Source organism: Xenopus laevis, chromosome 1L, assembly GCF_017654675.1.
Source record: "Xenopus laevis strain J_2021 chromosome 1L, Xenopus_laevis_v10.1, whole genome shotgun sequence".
Lineage (NCBI taxonomy): Eukaryota > Metazoa > Chordata > Amphibia > Anura > Pipidae > Xenopus > Xenopus laevis.
In genome coordinates, this window is record NC_054371.1 from 174,590,488 (window position 1) to 174,607,861 (window position 17,374).

Genomic DNA, 17,374 nt, shown 5'->3' on the forward strand with positions numbered 1-17,374 from the left:
GCTGAGTAATTTCATTAATCACTTCTTCAATTTAAACATATATGTGGGCACACTTATTAATTTTAGTATTATCATACTGCCTATAAACTGTCTATTGGATTTATAAATCCTCCAGCATCATGCACCATAACCAAACTAGCTGCTGATGTATTTGTGTGTGGCACATATTTCAAGAGCCAATACAACTCTTTGGTAAATGTAAAAAGTAAACTACGCTGTGGCAGCAATAGGTACACCAGAAGCACTGACAGCAAACCATCGATAATTCCCATATAATATCAGATATAACAAAAAAATTACCTCCTGGAAAAAAAGTCTGGGAATTAGAATTGTTTTGCAAATCAGAAAAGAGAGAACACTGAAGTGAGATCAGTTCAGAAAGATACCTACATGGAAGTTCGCCAGGTCCAGCCAAATTATTTTCATCGTAAGCAGCTGTCATGGAAGCCAAGCGTTTAATATACTCGTCAAATTTAAGTCTCCCGGTTTCAAGTAGTGCGGCTCCCAAAGACCAGTACATGGCTTCTATAAAGTAGCATTCCAGAACATCAGCGTCATCAACTTCTTTTTCAATTAATGCATCCAGCATAGTAGACAACTGTGTCACCTGTAAAAGAAGGTAAAATTTACTACTGCTTCAGTTGTAATGTTTCAGCATACAGTGCCATTAAGATTGAACTTATTTTAGGGCAGTTTATAACCCTCCATATTGTCCACCTTAATTTTGTTTATTGTAATGTTACATTGTACATTTTTGACGCTTACATATTTACATTATTTTCTTTCAGCTTTGCCTTTGTTTCATAACATGCATATTGAAGTTATTTTATTTTTTTCCCCATGACCAAAATCTTTTTGTGGTTTGGAGTTACTTGGATTACATTTCCAGAATTAAAAACCTTTAAGGTTCACTGAACTGTGACATCCAATGAGACGTTAAAATGGTCATGAAAATACATACTGCAAAAATTCTGTGTGAAATGGACCTATGTGGGCCTGCACCTGCAAACATAAACACTATTGGGCTAGTCCAGTAAATCAATGGAATTTTGAAATCTACAAGCAGGGCTGAAACTTCCCTGATATCCAATAGGCTTTATTGTAGGGCAATAGATAAGAGTCTGTGAAGTTACATCACAGAGACGCTAGCTATCTACTATGTAAGATGACCATGTTTGATGTTTTGGTTGCAACAGCTTTGGAGTCAAATTCAGAATAAAAACTGCAGTAAGCAGTCTTGACTTTGATACCAAACCTTGCTGAATAAGGTATTAATGGTAAGGTTAGCCTTGATAATTTTGCAGTTTTACATCTATAGTCAACATCCTGAATATAAGTCAAAAGCTAAATAAAAATACCCCTTCAACTTTCTATGAAACATAACGACTCAGATAACTGAGAAACTGAGAGTGTAGAAAGTCAGATATCGTCCTTTATAAATATAAATATATATCGCCACTCAATTTACAACAAATCCCAGGTTCTTATCCCACAATTCAAAACAGTCAAAAATACTGGAGGCACTCATGGAGATAATTATAAGTGAATTTATTCAGTCTTCACATATTCCCCCACATCGACGCGTCAGGACGAAGGTTCAGAAGCCGAACCGAAACGTGTCGATGTGGGGGAATATGTGAAGACTGAATAAATTCACTTACAATTATCTCGGGGAGTGCCTCCAATACTTTTGGTTATATATATTATTTATATATATTATATATATATATATATATATATATATATATATATATATATAATTGCAGAATACAGTTATGTCATCACTATATGAATAAAGGATAATACAGACACATGAAAAGATATACGACAAACAAGGTCACTGTGTCTCGCTAAAAACACATGACTCCTACCATATTAAGATCTGTCTGAGGAACAATTGTCTTCAACTTCTCTCCCTGTTTGCCATCAGTAATTCCTTCAACAATCATCTCAATGCAGTGCGGTATATATTTCTCAAACAGGTTGTTTAATACATTTTGTTCCTGCTAGATATAATACATAATGAGAGTTTAAAATTAAGAAATTACATGGAGTGAATTAATGATATAATAATGTCATATTTAAAAAGCAAAGTTTAACCAGTTTAGAACAATTTAGATTTAGAACAATTGAATGGTTTTACCTTGCTCTGTCTATTATTCACCCATTTCTGCCAATAAGGTCTATATTTTAGATTTTTAGGATCCACAAAGACCATACCACAGCGGGATACAGTGGCTGGTGATGCATACTGAAGGTCTCCAACCTAAAGGAAACAACAGGGAATATTGAGTATTAATGAAGCCAAGGATCTTATGCTGCTTGTCAGCAGTAAAAATCAATAAGGGTTGAAAACAGTCTGCACCTCAAACAATAATGCACAGTGTGGTTGAAGTCTAATGCGCTCTCCATTTGCCAAGGTCAATAACTTGTTGTCATCCATTACAGAATTCATATTTTCAACCCAAAGAGCATCGACATCTCCATCAAACAAAATATATCTGTAAAGACCAAGTAACATACTTTATTAATGTGATGTTGATAATATTATAATTATATATTCAAAACTCTTACAGTTTACATAAGACCTTGTAAACTAATATATTCATAAAACCTATTGGTCGCTTACAAATACAGCCATACAAATGCAGGTTAATAAAAGAGGCCTGTATAGTAGTACAAATGCCATAAAATATTAAAGGTAAAATAGGCATTAAGAACATGAATCATTGGATTTTTTGTGGCAGGTGGCATATTTGTATCTATTTGCATATGATTACAAATTTCATATACTGAAATGGGAGCAACGTTCCTGATTCTCTAATGCCAACTAAAGTTCCAGCAAACTAGAAATACAGAACAAAGGACCACTATGAGTCAAAACTACAATTCACAAGTAGTCTTACCGTCTTTCTTTTTTCTCAGTTGGTTTGTTGATTTCCCTGAAGATATTCGAAAGTACTCCATCTGTCCAGTCTCTGGTTGCAGGATCCAAAATGCCATATAGCTCAATCACACTCATGGCTTTGGGATTAAGTGCGTACAACTTGGTAACAAGGCCAAGCCTAGTGAAGACATCATTTTAAAACCAGAGAATTCAACAAAACTGCTTTAATATGTACATTTAATACTGGCACACAGTATGTTATACAAATTACCTGTAACTACATATATTATATTTTTATATCCTTTTTTACTTAATGTATGTCTACATAGATTATCGACTGTCAAGAAAATGGCAAATCAGAAGGGAGAGCATTGATATGATGGAAGTACAGGTATGGAATCAGTTATCTGGAAACCCTGTTATCCAGAAAGCTTTGAATTAAGAAAAGGCCGTCTCCCATAGACTCCATTTTATCCAAATAATCCAAATTTTTAAAAATGATTTCCTTTTTCTCTGTAATAATAAAACTCTACCTTGTAATTGATCCCAACTTAGATATCCTTAAAGGAACAGTTCAGTGTAAAAATAAAAACTGGGTAAATAGATAGGCTGTGCAAAATAAAAAATGTTTCTAATATAGTTAGTTAGCCAAAAATGTAAAGGCTGGAGTGCCTGGATGTCTAGTATAACAAAACAGAACACAATTTTTCACAGCTTTTCAGCTAACTAACTCTGAGTTAGTCAGCAACTTCCTCTGGGCCACATAACTTTATTCAAAAAACCCCAGGTCCCGAGCATTCTGCATGACAGGTGCCCTACCTGTTTTCTTAACTTCTAATGACAAGTAAAGAGTCTAGAATGAAGGCTTTTCTAAAAGCAGTAGCTCACTAGACCCAAGGTTGTTTTTAAAGGGTTGTAAAATAAGTATGAGTGACTTGCATTGCACGAATTGAGAGGCCCCAGAGAACAGCAGTTGGCAGAAGAAAGAATAAGGAAATGGTAGGTAGAGAAGGCAAATATGGCAACAGGAAATAAGTACTATTTAAGCAAATTGGAAGCAGAAGCACAAGATAAATGAGGGCTATGGAAGGTGATATGGGAACCAGCAATTTCTTATTTCATTCATGAGTTCTCATTCATGGTTTTAACATATATGTATATAACATGTATGTATATTAAAGGGGTTGTTACTTTACACTTTATACAAAATGCTAATGGGACACCAGCACTGTGTCACTGTATGTAGTACATAGTGGTCCTGATAGGTTTTCACTCCTGTCTCCTGCTCTGTTCTGCCTACCATATGCTCCATGTGTGTGACATACTCTGCCTGTGTGTGCCCTGCTCTGCCTGTGTGTGCCATACTATGCATATGTGTGGCATACTATGACTGTGTGTGCCTTGCTCTGCCTGTGTGTGCCCTGATCTGCCTGTGTGTGCCCTGCTCTGCCTGTGTGTGCCCTTCTGGGCCTGTGTGCCCTTCTCTGCCTGTGTGTGACATATTCTGCCTGTGTGTGACATACTCTGCCTGTGTGTGACATACTCTGTCTGTGTGTGACATACTCTGCCTGTGTGTGCCCTGCTCTGCCTATGTGTGCTCTGCCTGTGTGTGCCCTGCTCTGCCTGTGTGTGTCCTGCTCCGCCTGTATGACATACTCTGCCTGTGTGTGTCCTGCTCTGCCTGTGGAACATAAGTCGGATATTTGTTCTGGGGGGTTGTTAGCATTTGAAAATTTTTAGGGGCCCCTAAGGTGTTTAATCGTATGCTGGGGGTGCTGTGTTATCCACAGGAGAGGAGAAGGCATATGGATTTAAGGGTATGTCTTAATATGACAACTTTTTTCGCATTTGAGTGATACGTGATATCCCTGCAGTGAGCACCAACCATTTGGTTTTTTGGTGTGCTACTAAAATTAATGTGGATATGGTCTTGTGGTAACATGGGTGTTATTTAAAGTGGGTGTGGTTTAAAAACAGGGAGTGGTCAACACTGGCTTCCATTATCAGCCCTCCCCCATGTAGGGCAGAAAAATGTTGGCCCTCGATAACACAGAAGTTGGACAGCACTTTTTAAGGCACTAAAGTTTAGTGTAGGACTGGCCAGACCAGGGATGACTTAAATATATTGCAATATATGGACAAATATTTTCTTTAAAGAGTAAGACATTTTAGTAGCTTCAGGCACAATATGTTTTAATGTCCTTAATATAATGATAATGGGTTGAGTGTAACGAGTTAAATGGCAAATGAGATTCAATGAAGAAAGATGCTATGATGATGCTATGAAGAAAGACTGGCCAAATTTGGGATGTTCACGCTAGAGAAGAGGCGCTTAAGGGGTGATATGATCATTATGTATATAGGTCTTTCCAGCTGACACAAGGTCACCCATTCCGATTAGAAGAAAAGAGGTTCCGCCTAAATATTCGGAAGGAGTTTTTTACAATGAGAGCTGTGAAGATGTGGAATTCTCTCCCTGAATCAGTCGTACAGGCTGATACATTAGATAGCTTTAAGAAGGGGTTGGATGGCTTTTTAGTAAGTGAGGGAATACAGGGTTATGGAAGATAGCTCATAGTACAAGTTGATCCAGGGACTAGTCTGATTGCCATTTAGGAGTCAAGAAGGATCAACTAGCAGTTAGGCAGGTTAAAATAGAGTTCAGAGGTTGAACTTGATGGACATGTGTCTTTTTTCAACCTAACTTACTTATATTAATTTGGTGGTCACAGCCTCATTGCAACCCTGCTTAATAGTTTAAATAGTGGTGATCACAACTTTCCCTTGTTTGTTATACTTTACACAATACTTACTTTGTCTGTGCCAAGCATAAGGTGTTAATTACAACAGACTTTCCTCCTCCTGTTGGTCCAACTACCATAGTGGTGTGGCGTGTAAGCATGGTCTCATACATTTGAACAACTTTATCCACCTGTAAACCAAACATTAAAATAATGAAAGAAAGAAAGAAAGAAAGAAAGAAAGAAAGAAAGAAAGAAAGAAAGAAAGAAAGAAAGAAAGAAAGAAAGAAAGAAAGAAAGAAAGAAAGAAAGAAAGAAAAATACATGCATTTACCTGTGATGGTAGAATGATATAGTTATTCTCTTGAAGAGCTTCTTCAACAGCATCATTAAAATCAGGATAGCGAACTCGAGGACAATCCAGTCCGGGAAATAAGTCAGAGATCAAGCCAAGAAATAGTGGGACATCTTCGAACACAAACTTAGGCAGATTCATATCTCTTAGGGCTCTCATCAAAACAACATCCTGTAATTCAATAACACCTACTTTATAACAAGGACTAAGAGATAAATATTAAACAGAAAATGGATATACAAGATGACAAGACAAGCAGATATTTGCCTAATTTGACCAACATACAGCATACATATATGTTTCTATAAATACTGCAAAGCCCTTATAACTAATGTATAAAATTATGGTGAATAGACTCAATGTGGATCTACAGCAAACCACACAGTGTAATGCTAGGCAAAATCTTAACAGGTAACTGATAAAAAGTACACAAGTCGTATTTATCTACACTACAGGACAGAAAGAGAGCTAATGGAATAATTAAACAGCATATGAAAAACAGCACTTGCATCGATGAAAACATACCTCATTCAGATCTGGTGAGCCCCTTTTCAGCTCCCCCGCCATCACCAATACAGATTTTAAGGCTCGAAGACCAAAATCATAGTGATGCTGCTTGGACAGCTGCTCCCGTGCCAGCTTATACAATACTGTCATCTTTTTTGCTAAGTTCTGAAAAGAAAAAAATATGGAATCCACTAAATGCACATTGGAGGTCTTATGTGTTTATATAGGAAATGTTCACCCTGTGACCCTCCAAAGACTGCCAACGAAAGATGAGTGATAAAAAGTGGCATGAACAATAAATTTGTAGCCTTACAGAATTTTTTTTTTTTGAGTCAGAAGAAAGCAAATCATTAAAAAAACTATAAAAAATAAATAAATAATAAAGACCAATTGAAAAGTTTATTATTAGTTACTCTATAACATACTAAAAGTTATCTTATAGGTGACCCACCCCTTTAAACATGCCTATTTTACAAACCTGTATAAAATTTAGATCTTAGAATAAACAGATCATGATAAAACTTGCCTTTGCCTGAAGAAATCCTTCTGAGAAGAGCATGATTTCACAGATTTGCTGGAGGTCTGGCACAATCACAACCACTGGCCTAAAAAGAGCCTTAACTGATTCTGGCAGCTCAGTGCGTCCAGCATAGCCAGGATTCATTGTAATAAAGATTCCCATTCTAGCATCCAATGCAATCTCCTGCCCCTCAAACTGAAAGAAAAGAAAGATTAGAAGTAAAGGGCAGATGTATAAACCATTGGTCATTATTAATGATTATAATGATTACTACACAGTAAAAAAAACTGATTGGTTTAAATTTAACAAGCTCTTTTTTTGAGCTGTAATGATGTGTTACAGAATAAACAAAAAGATTTTGAACTCACATTCATTTCCTTGTGCTGATTAAATCTATGGGTGGTTAGAGTTCAGTTCTTCCAATGAGCTCTAACATACCACATGATTGGGAAATGTAAATCTTCATTGTGCCAGTGTGTACTGGTATGTATGTGACATGAATGTACATTACATTGTCATTGTGAAAAACTGTGTTATGTGTGGAAATGGCCCCTAGCTGGCAGTAGGTAATTGTAGTTGTGAAATAGTAAAGTTAGACATGGAATAGCCACCAGGGGGAGACAGAGGATAAACAGTATATAAGAGCCAGGGCACACAGAATGTAGTCTCTGTTGCTCTCAGGCTGCATATGTTTGCAGGCTGAGAGAAGGGGATCTGCTCCGTACCCCTGCTCCATTCATCTGAGCTGCTTTCTCTTTTCTGCCTGAACAGCCTCCTTTCATGTATTTGGGCTGACCTACACTCCTGCTCCACTGTGTGTGAGCGCACACAGGCAGATATAATTGAAATCAATTGAGATGGGGCAAGAGGGAATCCTCTTCTCTTAGTAATGGAGCCTATGCTTCTTATTGTCATGGCAATTTTGACTGGAGGAGGTGGCAAAGTTAAAATCTACCTGCAGGAGGTAAGTCAGACCCAGCCCTGCCAACCATAGCAATAAGAGTAGTTAGCGTAGGGTAGTGGCAGTAAGAGAGAGCACCAGCGAACTCAATATAGTGAGGGAATGTAGAATAAGCAGCCTCAAACAGGAGAGAATGGAAACAGGTTCTGATACCCCGTCAGTTAGGGAAACAAGTGTAAGTATAGGACCAGATAGGGTACTGTGGGCTTCAGGCCAGAGACTGGCACAGAAAATTTCTGTTTGGGGAAGAACAGAGGGGCACCAGTGAGGAGTGCAGGACTGCTAGAGCTAACAGGGGGAGATTGGAGTTCCCAGGTGATGGTAAACTGAAAAGGGAAGCAACCTAACAGGAGGAACTACTTTCAGGGAAAACCCTCGCTGCATGTGGAAGTGCATGTGCAACCTGACTTTGAATAAGCTTATATATGCCCTGGTGTGCCCAAAAGTGAATAAACAGCTGAAACCGAAGACTGTGGTCCTGCACATTATTCGGGAAGCAGCAACACAATAGTCAAAAGTGGAAATCGTACAGCAGGGGTAGGGAACCTGCGGCTCTAGAGCCGCATGCGGCTCTTCATCCTGCTTGCTGCGGCTCAGTCTTTCGGCTCTGCCTGTTAGGTCGTATTTACAGCCCTCGCACCTGCTGGTGGCTTCTTGAGTGTGCGACCGCGGTAAGCACACTCAAGAAGCCGCCAGCAGGTGCGAGGGCTGTATAGACGTCTCAGGAGTGACAGGCAAGACTGAGCCACAGCAAGATGATTCATCATGGTCCTTACCACGGTCGCACACTCAAGACAAGAGAGAGACGATCAGCATGGAGCTTCAGAAACAGAAGTCACATTAAACAGATGAGAACACTAGCATTTAATAGGGCTATTCAGTGTTTAATTTATTTCAAAGTAGCCCTGCATATACACAATGCACTTCTGTTTGTTGTATTCTGTTGTTGTAACAGTTAAAATTAAAAAAAGGTTAAATAAATTTTATAAGCTGTGTTATATTTTGCGGTTCCAGACTATTTTTCTTTAGTGGGAGAGGGGCAAAATGGCTCTTTTGATAGTAAAGGTTGCTGACCCCTGTCGTACAGAGTGCGGTTATTGTAAATTCTACTACCCCCTACACAAAGCAGAATAGAATGGTGTTTGCTCAAAACAGTCAAATACATTCTGATGAACTGACACCTTATTCTGCTTGGCTAAGTGTGTCAGTTTGTTTAAGTACATAAAGCTCTTTAATGAAGTTCAGAAAATATGTTAACATTAGATTCTCCAAATCTAACACCATGGAAAAAAGTTTTAATTGCATACCATTGTTAGATATTTCTAGAATATATTCTGACCTGAAACCTCTTTAAGTGATGCATTAAGGCATTCCGAATGGTCTGTATTTGAGAAGAGATCACCGAAAGAACAGATGCATCGATTCGATTGAATTCATCAAAGCATCCCCATGCACCACACTGAGCAAGGCCTGAGAAGATTTTCCCAACAGCCTAGGACAGAAATTCAAGAACAATTTAAAAAATACCATTATTTACAAACCAAACTTTTTCATGGCATTTTACTTCAACGCCCAGATTTGATTCAGACGAATACTAACAATCTGGACAAATCAAAAGCCTTATAAAAAGTGCTGGGATTTGTCCAAATTCCATACCGAATCCTTAATTTGGTGCATCTCTATAGGATTCTTTATTGCTATATACACTGCTACAATTAGTCACTAATGATGGGACGAATAAATTCACCAGGCACAAATTTGCGGCAAATTTCTGCGTCTCGTCAGCAGCAAATAAATTCACAAAACTGCAAAGATAATTCGGTGCCGAAAAATCCGCTGCAACAAAAAAAAATTACATGCGCCAGAATTGCCTGCATCAAAATTATTCGGACGCCCATTGACTTTAATGCATTTGGATGAAATAGTCGCTTGTATAAAAATTGTTGCCCGTAGGAAATTATTATGACGTCCATTGACTTGCGTTTCACAAAGTTTTTGCACAGATTCACCCATCACTAGTTGTCACTTTTATTATTAGTTCCAGACCTTTACAATTATTACATGCACACAGGGCTGCCATATGAAATCACAGGGCCCCGCTCACCACCCCTCCCTCAGTATGAAGGCCACACAAGACACAGGCATTAAAACATGAAGTGCCCCCCTACAAGTTAAAAAAATAACTTTGGTTCCCAGATCCCTCCTACAAGTTTTGGTGGTCAGGTGGTGGTTAAAGAAAAAAAACATTGGTGGCCAGGGCCCCACACATTTAAAAAAACCAATTAGCCAGGGCCCCCACACATTTAAAAAAAAAACAACGAGCAAGGGCCCCCACACATTTAAAAAAAAAAAACAATTAGCCATGGCCCCCACACATTAAAAAAAAAAACAATGAGCCAAGGCTCCCCCACATAAAAAAAAAAAAACCAATTAGCCAGGGCCCCCCACACATTAAAAAAAAACAATTAGCCAGGGCCCCCACACATTTAAAAAACAATGAGCCAGGGCCCCCACACATTTAAAAAAAAAAAAACAATGAGCCAGGGCCCCCACACATTTAAAAAAAAAAAACAATTAGTCATGGCCCCCACACATTTAAAAAACAATGAGCCAGGGCCCCCACACATTTAAAAAAAAAAACAATAAATTGTTTCAAAATGCACAATGAGCCAGGGCCCCCACACATTTAAAAAAAAAAAAACAATTAGTCATGTCCCCCACACATTAAAAAAAAACAATTAGCCAGGGCCCCCACACATTAAAAAAAAACTATTAGCCAGGGCCCCCACACATTTTCAAAAAAACTAGCAAAGAGCCCCCACACATTTAAAAAAAACAATTGGTCAGGGCCCCCACAAGTTAAAAGAAAAAAAAACTGCACGTACCTTAGCCAGGGAGTTCAGATGCCGGTATCTTCAGTTTCTTGTGCTCTGATTCGCCAGTGAAATGTAAGTCCCGGTAAAGCCGCATGGTGATTGGATAAAGTAGAGGGGAGGTTCAAACTTCTCCTAACCAATCCGCATGTGGCTTTACCGGGACTTACATTTCACTGGCGAATCAGAACCAAGAAGAAGTCATCGGAGCTCGGATGCAGTTAACCCCCTTAACACCCCAAAACATCCGGGCCCGGGACAACAGTCCCCCCTGTCCCCCCCTGATGGCGGCCCTGCATGCACAAATACAACACTAGAAGTATATTGCCAAAAAGTTCATATATACAAATGAGTGCTGGGTTAAAGTAGTTAAAGTAGTGATCCCCAACCAGTGGCTCATGAGCAACATGGATGTTGCTCCCAGTGGCCTCAAGCAGGAGCTTATTTTTAATTTCCTGGTTTGGAGGCAAGGTTGGGGACACCCTATTAAAAAGTTATACAAAATCAGGTATAGAACAGGGCTGGCAACAATTTGCCTTCTGCTAAGTACAAAAATAATAAATATTCCCGCTCTGGAAGACAAGGGTTAATAGTAGCTAAATACTGAACTGGGACAAAGAAGGGCTATTGAGATCACAGATGACAGATCAGTACTTACTTTATAATCCATGCCTTCACCGCAGTTTGTAACCACACACAGCAATCCAAGGGCTTTGGCCAGATCTTTGGTTGTCTCAGTTTTCCCTGTACCTGCTGGACCTGCAGGAGCTCCTCCCAAATACATAGACAATGCCTAAAAATAAAAGGAGAGTCAATAAAACACATCAATCAATGATATTAACTTTTAAAATAATGAGTATTGTATATCCTATAAGGTATTGTGCATTACGTCATTCTGATACCAGAGAAAAGTAAACTGGCCATATAATTTCAGAATATTCAACTGTTGAGCAGTTTGGTCAGATATTGTACATTCTGACCCATTAAAATCAATGAGAATCTGTAGCCAACTGTATTTTTCCCTTTAGTACACTATGGTGTGGTCAGTCAAAATGCACATTAGATGGCGACATAAGAAATAACTGTCTTTGCTTGTAATGTACCTGTGTTAGGGTTAGATAAATCCGATCAGTCAGAGGGGTTATCACCAATCTCCCATTGAGCCCCATATACTCATATCCATAGGCAAAAGTTCCTGTGCATTGGCGAACATTCAGTTCATCAGGCTCTCTGTCCCAGTAAAAACGCAGCTGACTTTCCCATTCAAATTCCCTGGCATCCATTATACTGACAAAGACAAAGACTTGCATCATTAGTTACAGCCATCACAAACTATGCATACAGTATTAATTGTAACAATAACTTACCTGTCTCTCACAAATATGTCCACAATGTCTCTTGCATGAACATCAATGATCAGAACTGTATTGTACTTTTTCCTGTCATTCTTACTTAATGGTTTCGTGATTCGGGTAACCAGCTCGTCAATCTGCTGGTGCATTTTCTTGGCATAATTTTTCAGTGCTAGTTTCTCGCCTTTCTTTACCTTCCTGAAAACATCCTCAACTTCCCAAGTCCACCACACTTGATTACTAGCCAAAACAACCATTCCTTGGTACAACAGCATCCAGTCTACCCTGTGAAACAGAGGAATCATGCTTGTGAACAACATGGCGATTGTTTGTTAAGTTATGAAGCACTGTCTGTCTTCTCTACAGCAGCAAAAAAACAAATGCAGAGTTTTCAGACTTTACAAATGTAAAACTCTCAGTAAGTCTTTGAAGAAAATCAGTACTGGTATGGGATCCGTTATCCGGAAACCCTTTATCCAGAAAGATATGAATTATGGAAAGGCCATCTCCCATAGACTCCATAATCAAATAATCCAAATTTTTAAAAATTATTTCCCTTTTCTCTGTAATAATAAAACAGTATGTTGTACTTGCTCCAAACTAATATATAATTAATCCTTATTGGAAGCAAAACCAGCCTATATGGGTTATTTAATGTAGACATAAGGTATGAAGATGCAAATTACGGAAAGATATGTTATCTGGAAAACCCCAGGTCCCCAGCATTCTGGATAACAGGTTCCATGCCTGTAGTTGGTTGGGTGATAGTTGGTAATTTGTAATAAACTGTTGTCCAGTAATATAATACAAGGAGAAACCAATGATGACAAAATATAAATCATATGCTTAGCTTATGTATCAAAAACATGGTATCTACAGTATACAGACAAACCTATACTTTAGATATTTAAACAGAATCTATTCTTCACTGTGCTTCAATTACATACAGCAGTGCATCATTCATTTTCACATCATATCTCAAAGCAACAAAATACATATCTCAAGTTATATCTAGTAGAAGTAAATCTAGAGCAACTGGACTTGCTCAGTAATCATTGAATTTGCACTTTTATTTTAGATTTACATCTGGTACATAGTTACATATTATAGTGCAGTAGAAGATTATAACTTGAGATATGTCTATCCAGCTCATGATATATCTAGTAGAAGTAAATCTAGAGCAATTGAACTTGCTGAATAATCATTGAATTTGGACTTTACCAATTTAAGTGCAAATTCAATACCCCCAATTTGCAAATGCAATACTCACATATAAGATAAAGGTAATAAAGAAGATACCCAATAATTGAAGTGCCCTTCCACTAGGACATATGATGTACCTGCTTTTGGCTTCACAATATTTAAAAATTGCCTCCTTTGTAATAAGTCGGTTGGTTCTCCTCATTTCCTGCAGAACACTTGTCATCCAATCTTCAACACGCCCTTCTGCTGCTATAACTTGACGGAATGGCATCACTTCTCCTTCAGCTGAAACCATGGCCGTTGCTTTAATTTCTCCATTATCACCCTCTTGAAATTTTAGTGATGCAATATTATCATACATCTGAAAAATGGGGGGGGGGGGGGTTTGGCAAGGATAAGCACTGACTTATGTACCAGCAGCTTCATATTTTCATATATATTTTTTTAGTATTTAATATTAGGTCATATAAATATATATATGAAATCAGTGTCGGACTGGGGGCCCCTCTGGGTCCCCTGCCAGGTTTCCCCGTCAAGCTGCCCCCCCCCCCCACTGCACCGCACATACAAGCACTTAGTATTTGCTGCGACCTGCCCAAAAAAGTGAGGTCGCGGCAGGAAGATTAGTGCCGGGAGTGGATCTGAGCCGGCCCAATCCAACCCTGGATGAAATGTTTTAGATACATCAAGTCACTCAGCACTTAAATTAGTAAATAAAGAGTTTGTTTTTTTTGGTAGAAGCTATTTTATGTCATGGCATAATTACCTTAATTATGTGCTCTTGTACGCAGGTGGGGTCACTACTACCCAATATACTGAGCAGCTCATCATCTGATATGAAAAAGAATCGTGGGAAAGCATTTCTCTTAGAGTCCAGATAATCATTTAAGCTTTTCTGGCACCTCTCTAAGCCTTCGCTTAAGTTTTGTAAATCACTGAGACGGTTAGAGGCTTGACAGCATCGCTTTATCACAGGGTCTTTAACAGTTTCTGACATTATCTATGGAAACAAAAGTTAGTGCAAAAAATATATTTTTTTACTTACATTTACACCTAGAATTTGCCAGACATATCTGCACAAATTTAATGTTGGTAGACCTGTAAAATGTATTCATAATCAAAATGCAATTACTGTAGATGTTTTGATATGGTACATTAATTCATACATATGGTCACCAAGTGGACATATGCTCGGGTTAGTATTGAGTTTATGTCACACAAATCTGCAGACACAGTAAATGAAACACTGCTCAATGTCTCCCCGTGTGCAGTAACTAATATGAATGAAGCCACCTAAAGCTGAGCACACACGTTGAATGGCAGATTTCATGCAGAAAATACTCAGGTGTGCATTTTCTGGCCAAAATCTGCCCCTTGTGCATAGTATCACACAGACACACACAATTCACGTTTGTTACTGCAAACAAGGTTTGTGATTAAACTTGCAAATGTATTTCAGAAATACCACTTTATTGTCTGTACTATCAATGTAAAATGTGAGAAACATTTACCCTTTTAAAAATCCTGTCGATATTGTCAAATTTTTTGGCTTCGTCTGGCAGCTGTGATCTGATATCCCCTCCAATAAATATGCTTTCCAGATACATCCATTTCCGCTGCACAACCATCCATACCTAGATCGCAGAGAAGACTTTATTACTGAGAACTTGTAAAGAAAATGTGCTTTTTATTGCATTGATGATTTACCTCAATGACTTCGCCAATTAAAGAAAGAGTTTTCTCCCACTGTTGCACAGTGTTTAGAAAAGGGCCAACAAACCGACTCCCTGAAATGCTTTGTAGGTTCATAGCGTTGTCATCCAAAATTTGAAGAATTTCATCAACAGATCCCAATATAGTTCCACGGTCCTGAGTGCCTTTAATATATCTTTGCACTGCAAATTTCATATTTTCCCATGTGTCTAAAATTTCTTTGACACCCTGTTTATTTATAAAAAAAAAGTAAATAAAAAATAAGATAATTTGAAAAAATAAGTATTATTGTAAAATAGATGGGCAGGGCCGGATTTACATAGCGGACGCCCCTAGGCCCACTGCCATTTGCCGCCACTGTCCCCTCCCCTTTATTCGTGCAAATTTTCATGGAGATTGTATCTCCTGTGCATCCCCAGTGTTTTTGAACCAATGTGGGTGTGATTGGGCAGCATGCCGCCCCCCTAAAATCCTGCCGCCCTAGGCCCGGGCCTAGGTGGCCTTCCCACAAATCCGGGCCTGTAGATGGGAAGTATATTAAATTGCATGAGTGCAATACTGTACAACTTATACCCAGATGTGCAAAACAGAGACCACAATATCTGCACTGTGATCCATTTCTGTTCAAAACGCTCCCCCTTTTTTGCAGTTATGAACTTTGCTGCATTGTCACTTTACCTTGGAATTTTTTTTTTTTACATAATACAAGAAATATAAGCAATATAGGTAAAAATGCTAATAATGGTTCAAAATTCTAAAATGCTATATATACTTTTTGAGATGCAAACAACTACACAAGCTTGTGAATAAAGCAAAAATCATAATGTGATTGTATCCCATTAACTGGGTACTGGCTTCACATAATGTTCCCTTATTAGATAGACTTCTATAAACAGCAAATATTTAACTATTATTGCTGAATTGTTCTGAATGCCTGTGCTAGACATTTTATAGAAATAATAGCTAGTGGTGCACAAAAAAAAATAAAAAGCTTTGCCCTGTTGCTGCAATAAAAATTCAGCTACAATTTGTGTAGGCAATGAGCACTCCAGAGATTTTCAGGTTGACATGCTTCCATTTATAAAATACATGACTTTGTATCTTTATAAAAGCCCCTTCCTGAAGAATGAGACCCCTTAACTGCAAACCCATTATACAGAAAGCACCATTTTAAGCAAATAATGAAATTTATTAGATAATTTCATTTTTCTCTGAAATAATACATCAGTACCTATGTATAGTGAATAATGTACCTCCTATTGTAAAATATAAGGATATTAGAAGTCACAGAGAAATTCCATGGCCATATAAATGCACAAGGCCAAAGGCTTTTATACAGGTCATAGAAATCCGAGGAGACTTCTAATATCCTTATATTTTACTACAAGGGGTACATTATTTATTATAATAAACACGTTTCTGTGAGTCATGTAAATATATATATATATATATATATATATATATATATATATATATATATATATATATATATATATATATAGCAACGGATGAAGCTTGCACTCACAGGTCTTAAAAGAAATTTTCAAGTGTTTATTGGATCAAAAAACAACTAAGGTTTCGGCTAGCACTCTAGCCTTTCTCAAAGTGTGTATATATATATATATATATATATATATATATATATATATATATATATATATATATATATATATATATATATATATATATATATATAATTCCAAGTGATGCAGGCACTCTCGATAAAAATATTTCCATTTCTAAATAGATCCACAATCTTAAGTCTTACAATTATAAAAGATGTATTTATTGCAAAAGATTAACTTATCGGCCCATCACAAGACCTTTCTCAAAGTGAGTACAGTATATTCACACATACACTCTATGCCAAGCATTCTCTGTATTAACCATTTTTCAGCCGGAAATATATATATATATATTTTGATGTCCTGTAAAGAAACATAATTGCTAGAGGGGCATATGGCGAACAGCTTTGTTTTGATATAACTGCATGCATCTTATGCAGGTGCTTGTTACATTACATACATATGTGAAATATGACTATAAAAATCTGTTGATTAAAATATAAGCAAGCAATACCTTCTCAATACTCAGCTCTTTAACAGCTGATGCTACAATGTCACTGATAACATCTGCATATTTGTGAAGTTCCATGGCAAACATATTCTCCAGGGTAAATGTCTCTGGGTTCATTTCAAAGTCTGTCCCTGTTTTGGTCATAAGTTCCTTCCAATGCCTAAAAGCACAAAAAACAGTTAATGC

The 17,374-nt window shown here is 37.7% G+C and overlaps 1 protein-coding gene across 2 annotated transcripts in view; it reads right to left on the bottom strand.

Annotated features, from left to right (window-relative positions):
• Nucleotides 1-17,374, bottom strand: part of dnah10.L (dynein axonemal heavy chain 10 L homeolog) — a 104,125-nt gene that overhangs the window by 45,467 nt on the left and 41,284 nt on the right. The window contains exons 26-43 of one of the 2 annotated variants that reach the window (XM_041567376.1): nucleotides 17,192-17,348; nucleotides 15,107-15,340; nucleotides 14,911-15,033; nucleotides 14,166-14,399; nucleotides 13,537-13,760; nucleotides 12,212-12,481; nucleotides 11,948-12,131; nucleotides 11,503-11,637; nucleotides 9,311-9,463; nucleotides 7,017-7,205; nucleotides 6,509-6,655; nucleotides 5,963-6,154; nucleotides 5,701-5,819; nucleotides 2,907-3,065; nucleotides 2,366-2,501; nucleotides 2,144-2,266; nucleotides 1,872-2,003; nucleotides 391-607 (exon numbers count right to left, since the gene is read on the bottom strand). In XM_041567376.1, coding sequence (XP_041423310.1) covers nucleotides 391-607; nucleotides 1,872-2,003; nucleotides 2,144-2,266; nucleotides 2,366-2,501; nucleotides 2,907-3,065; nucleotides 5,701-5,819; nucleotides 5,963-6,154; nucleotides 6,509-6,655; nucleotides 7,017-7,205; nucleotides 9,311-9,463; nucleotides 11,503-11,637; nucleotides 11,948-12,131; nucleotides 12,212-12,481; nucleotides 13,537-13,760; nucleotides 14,166-14,399; nucleotides 14,911-15,033; nucleotides 15,107-15,340; nucleotides 17,192-17,348 — 3,128 coding nt within the window. Of the gene's footprint in view, nucleotides 1-390; nucleotides 608-1,871; nucleotides 2,007-2,143; nucleotides 2,267-2,365; nucleotides 2,502-2,906; nucleotides 3,066-5,700; nucleotides 5,820-5,962; nucleotides 6,155-6,508; nucleotides 6,656-7,016; nucleotides 7,206-9,310; nucleotides 9,464-11,502; nucleotides 11,638-11,947; nucleotides 12,132-12,211; nucleotides 12,482-13,536; nucleotides 13,761-14,165; nucleotides 14,400-14,910; nucleotides 15,034-15,106; nucleotides 15,341-17,191; nucleotides 17,349-17,374 lie in introns of both variants that reach the window. The other variant, XM_041567374.1, reaches the window with a different exon arrangement.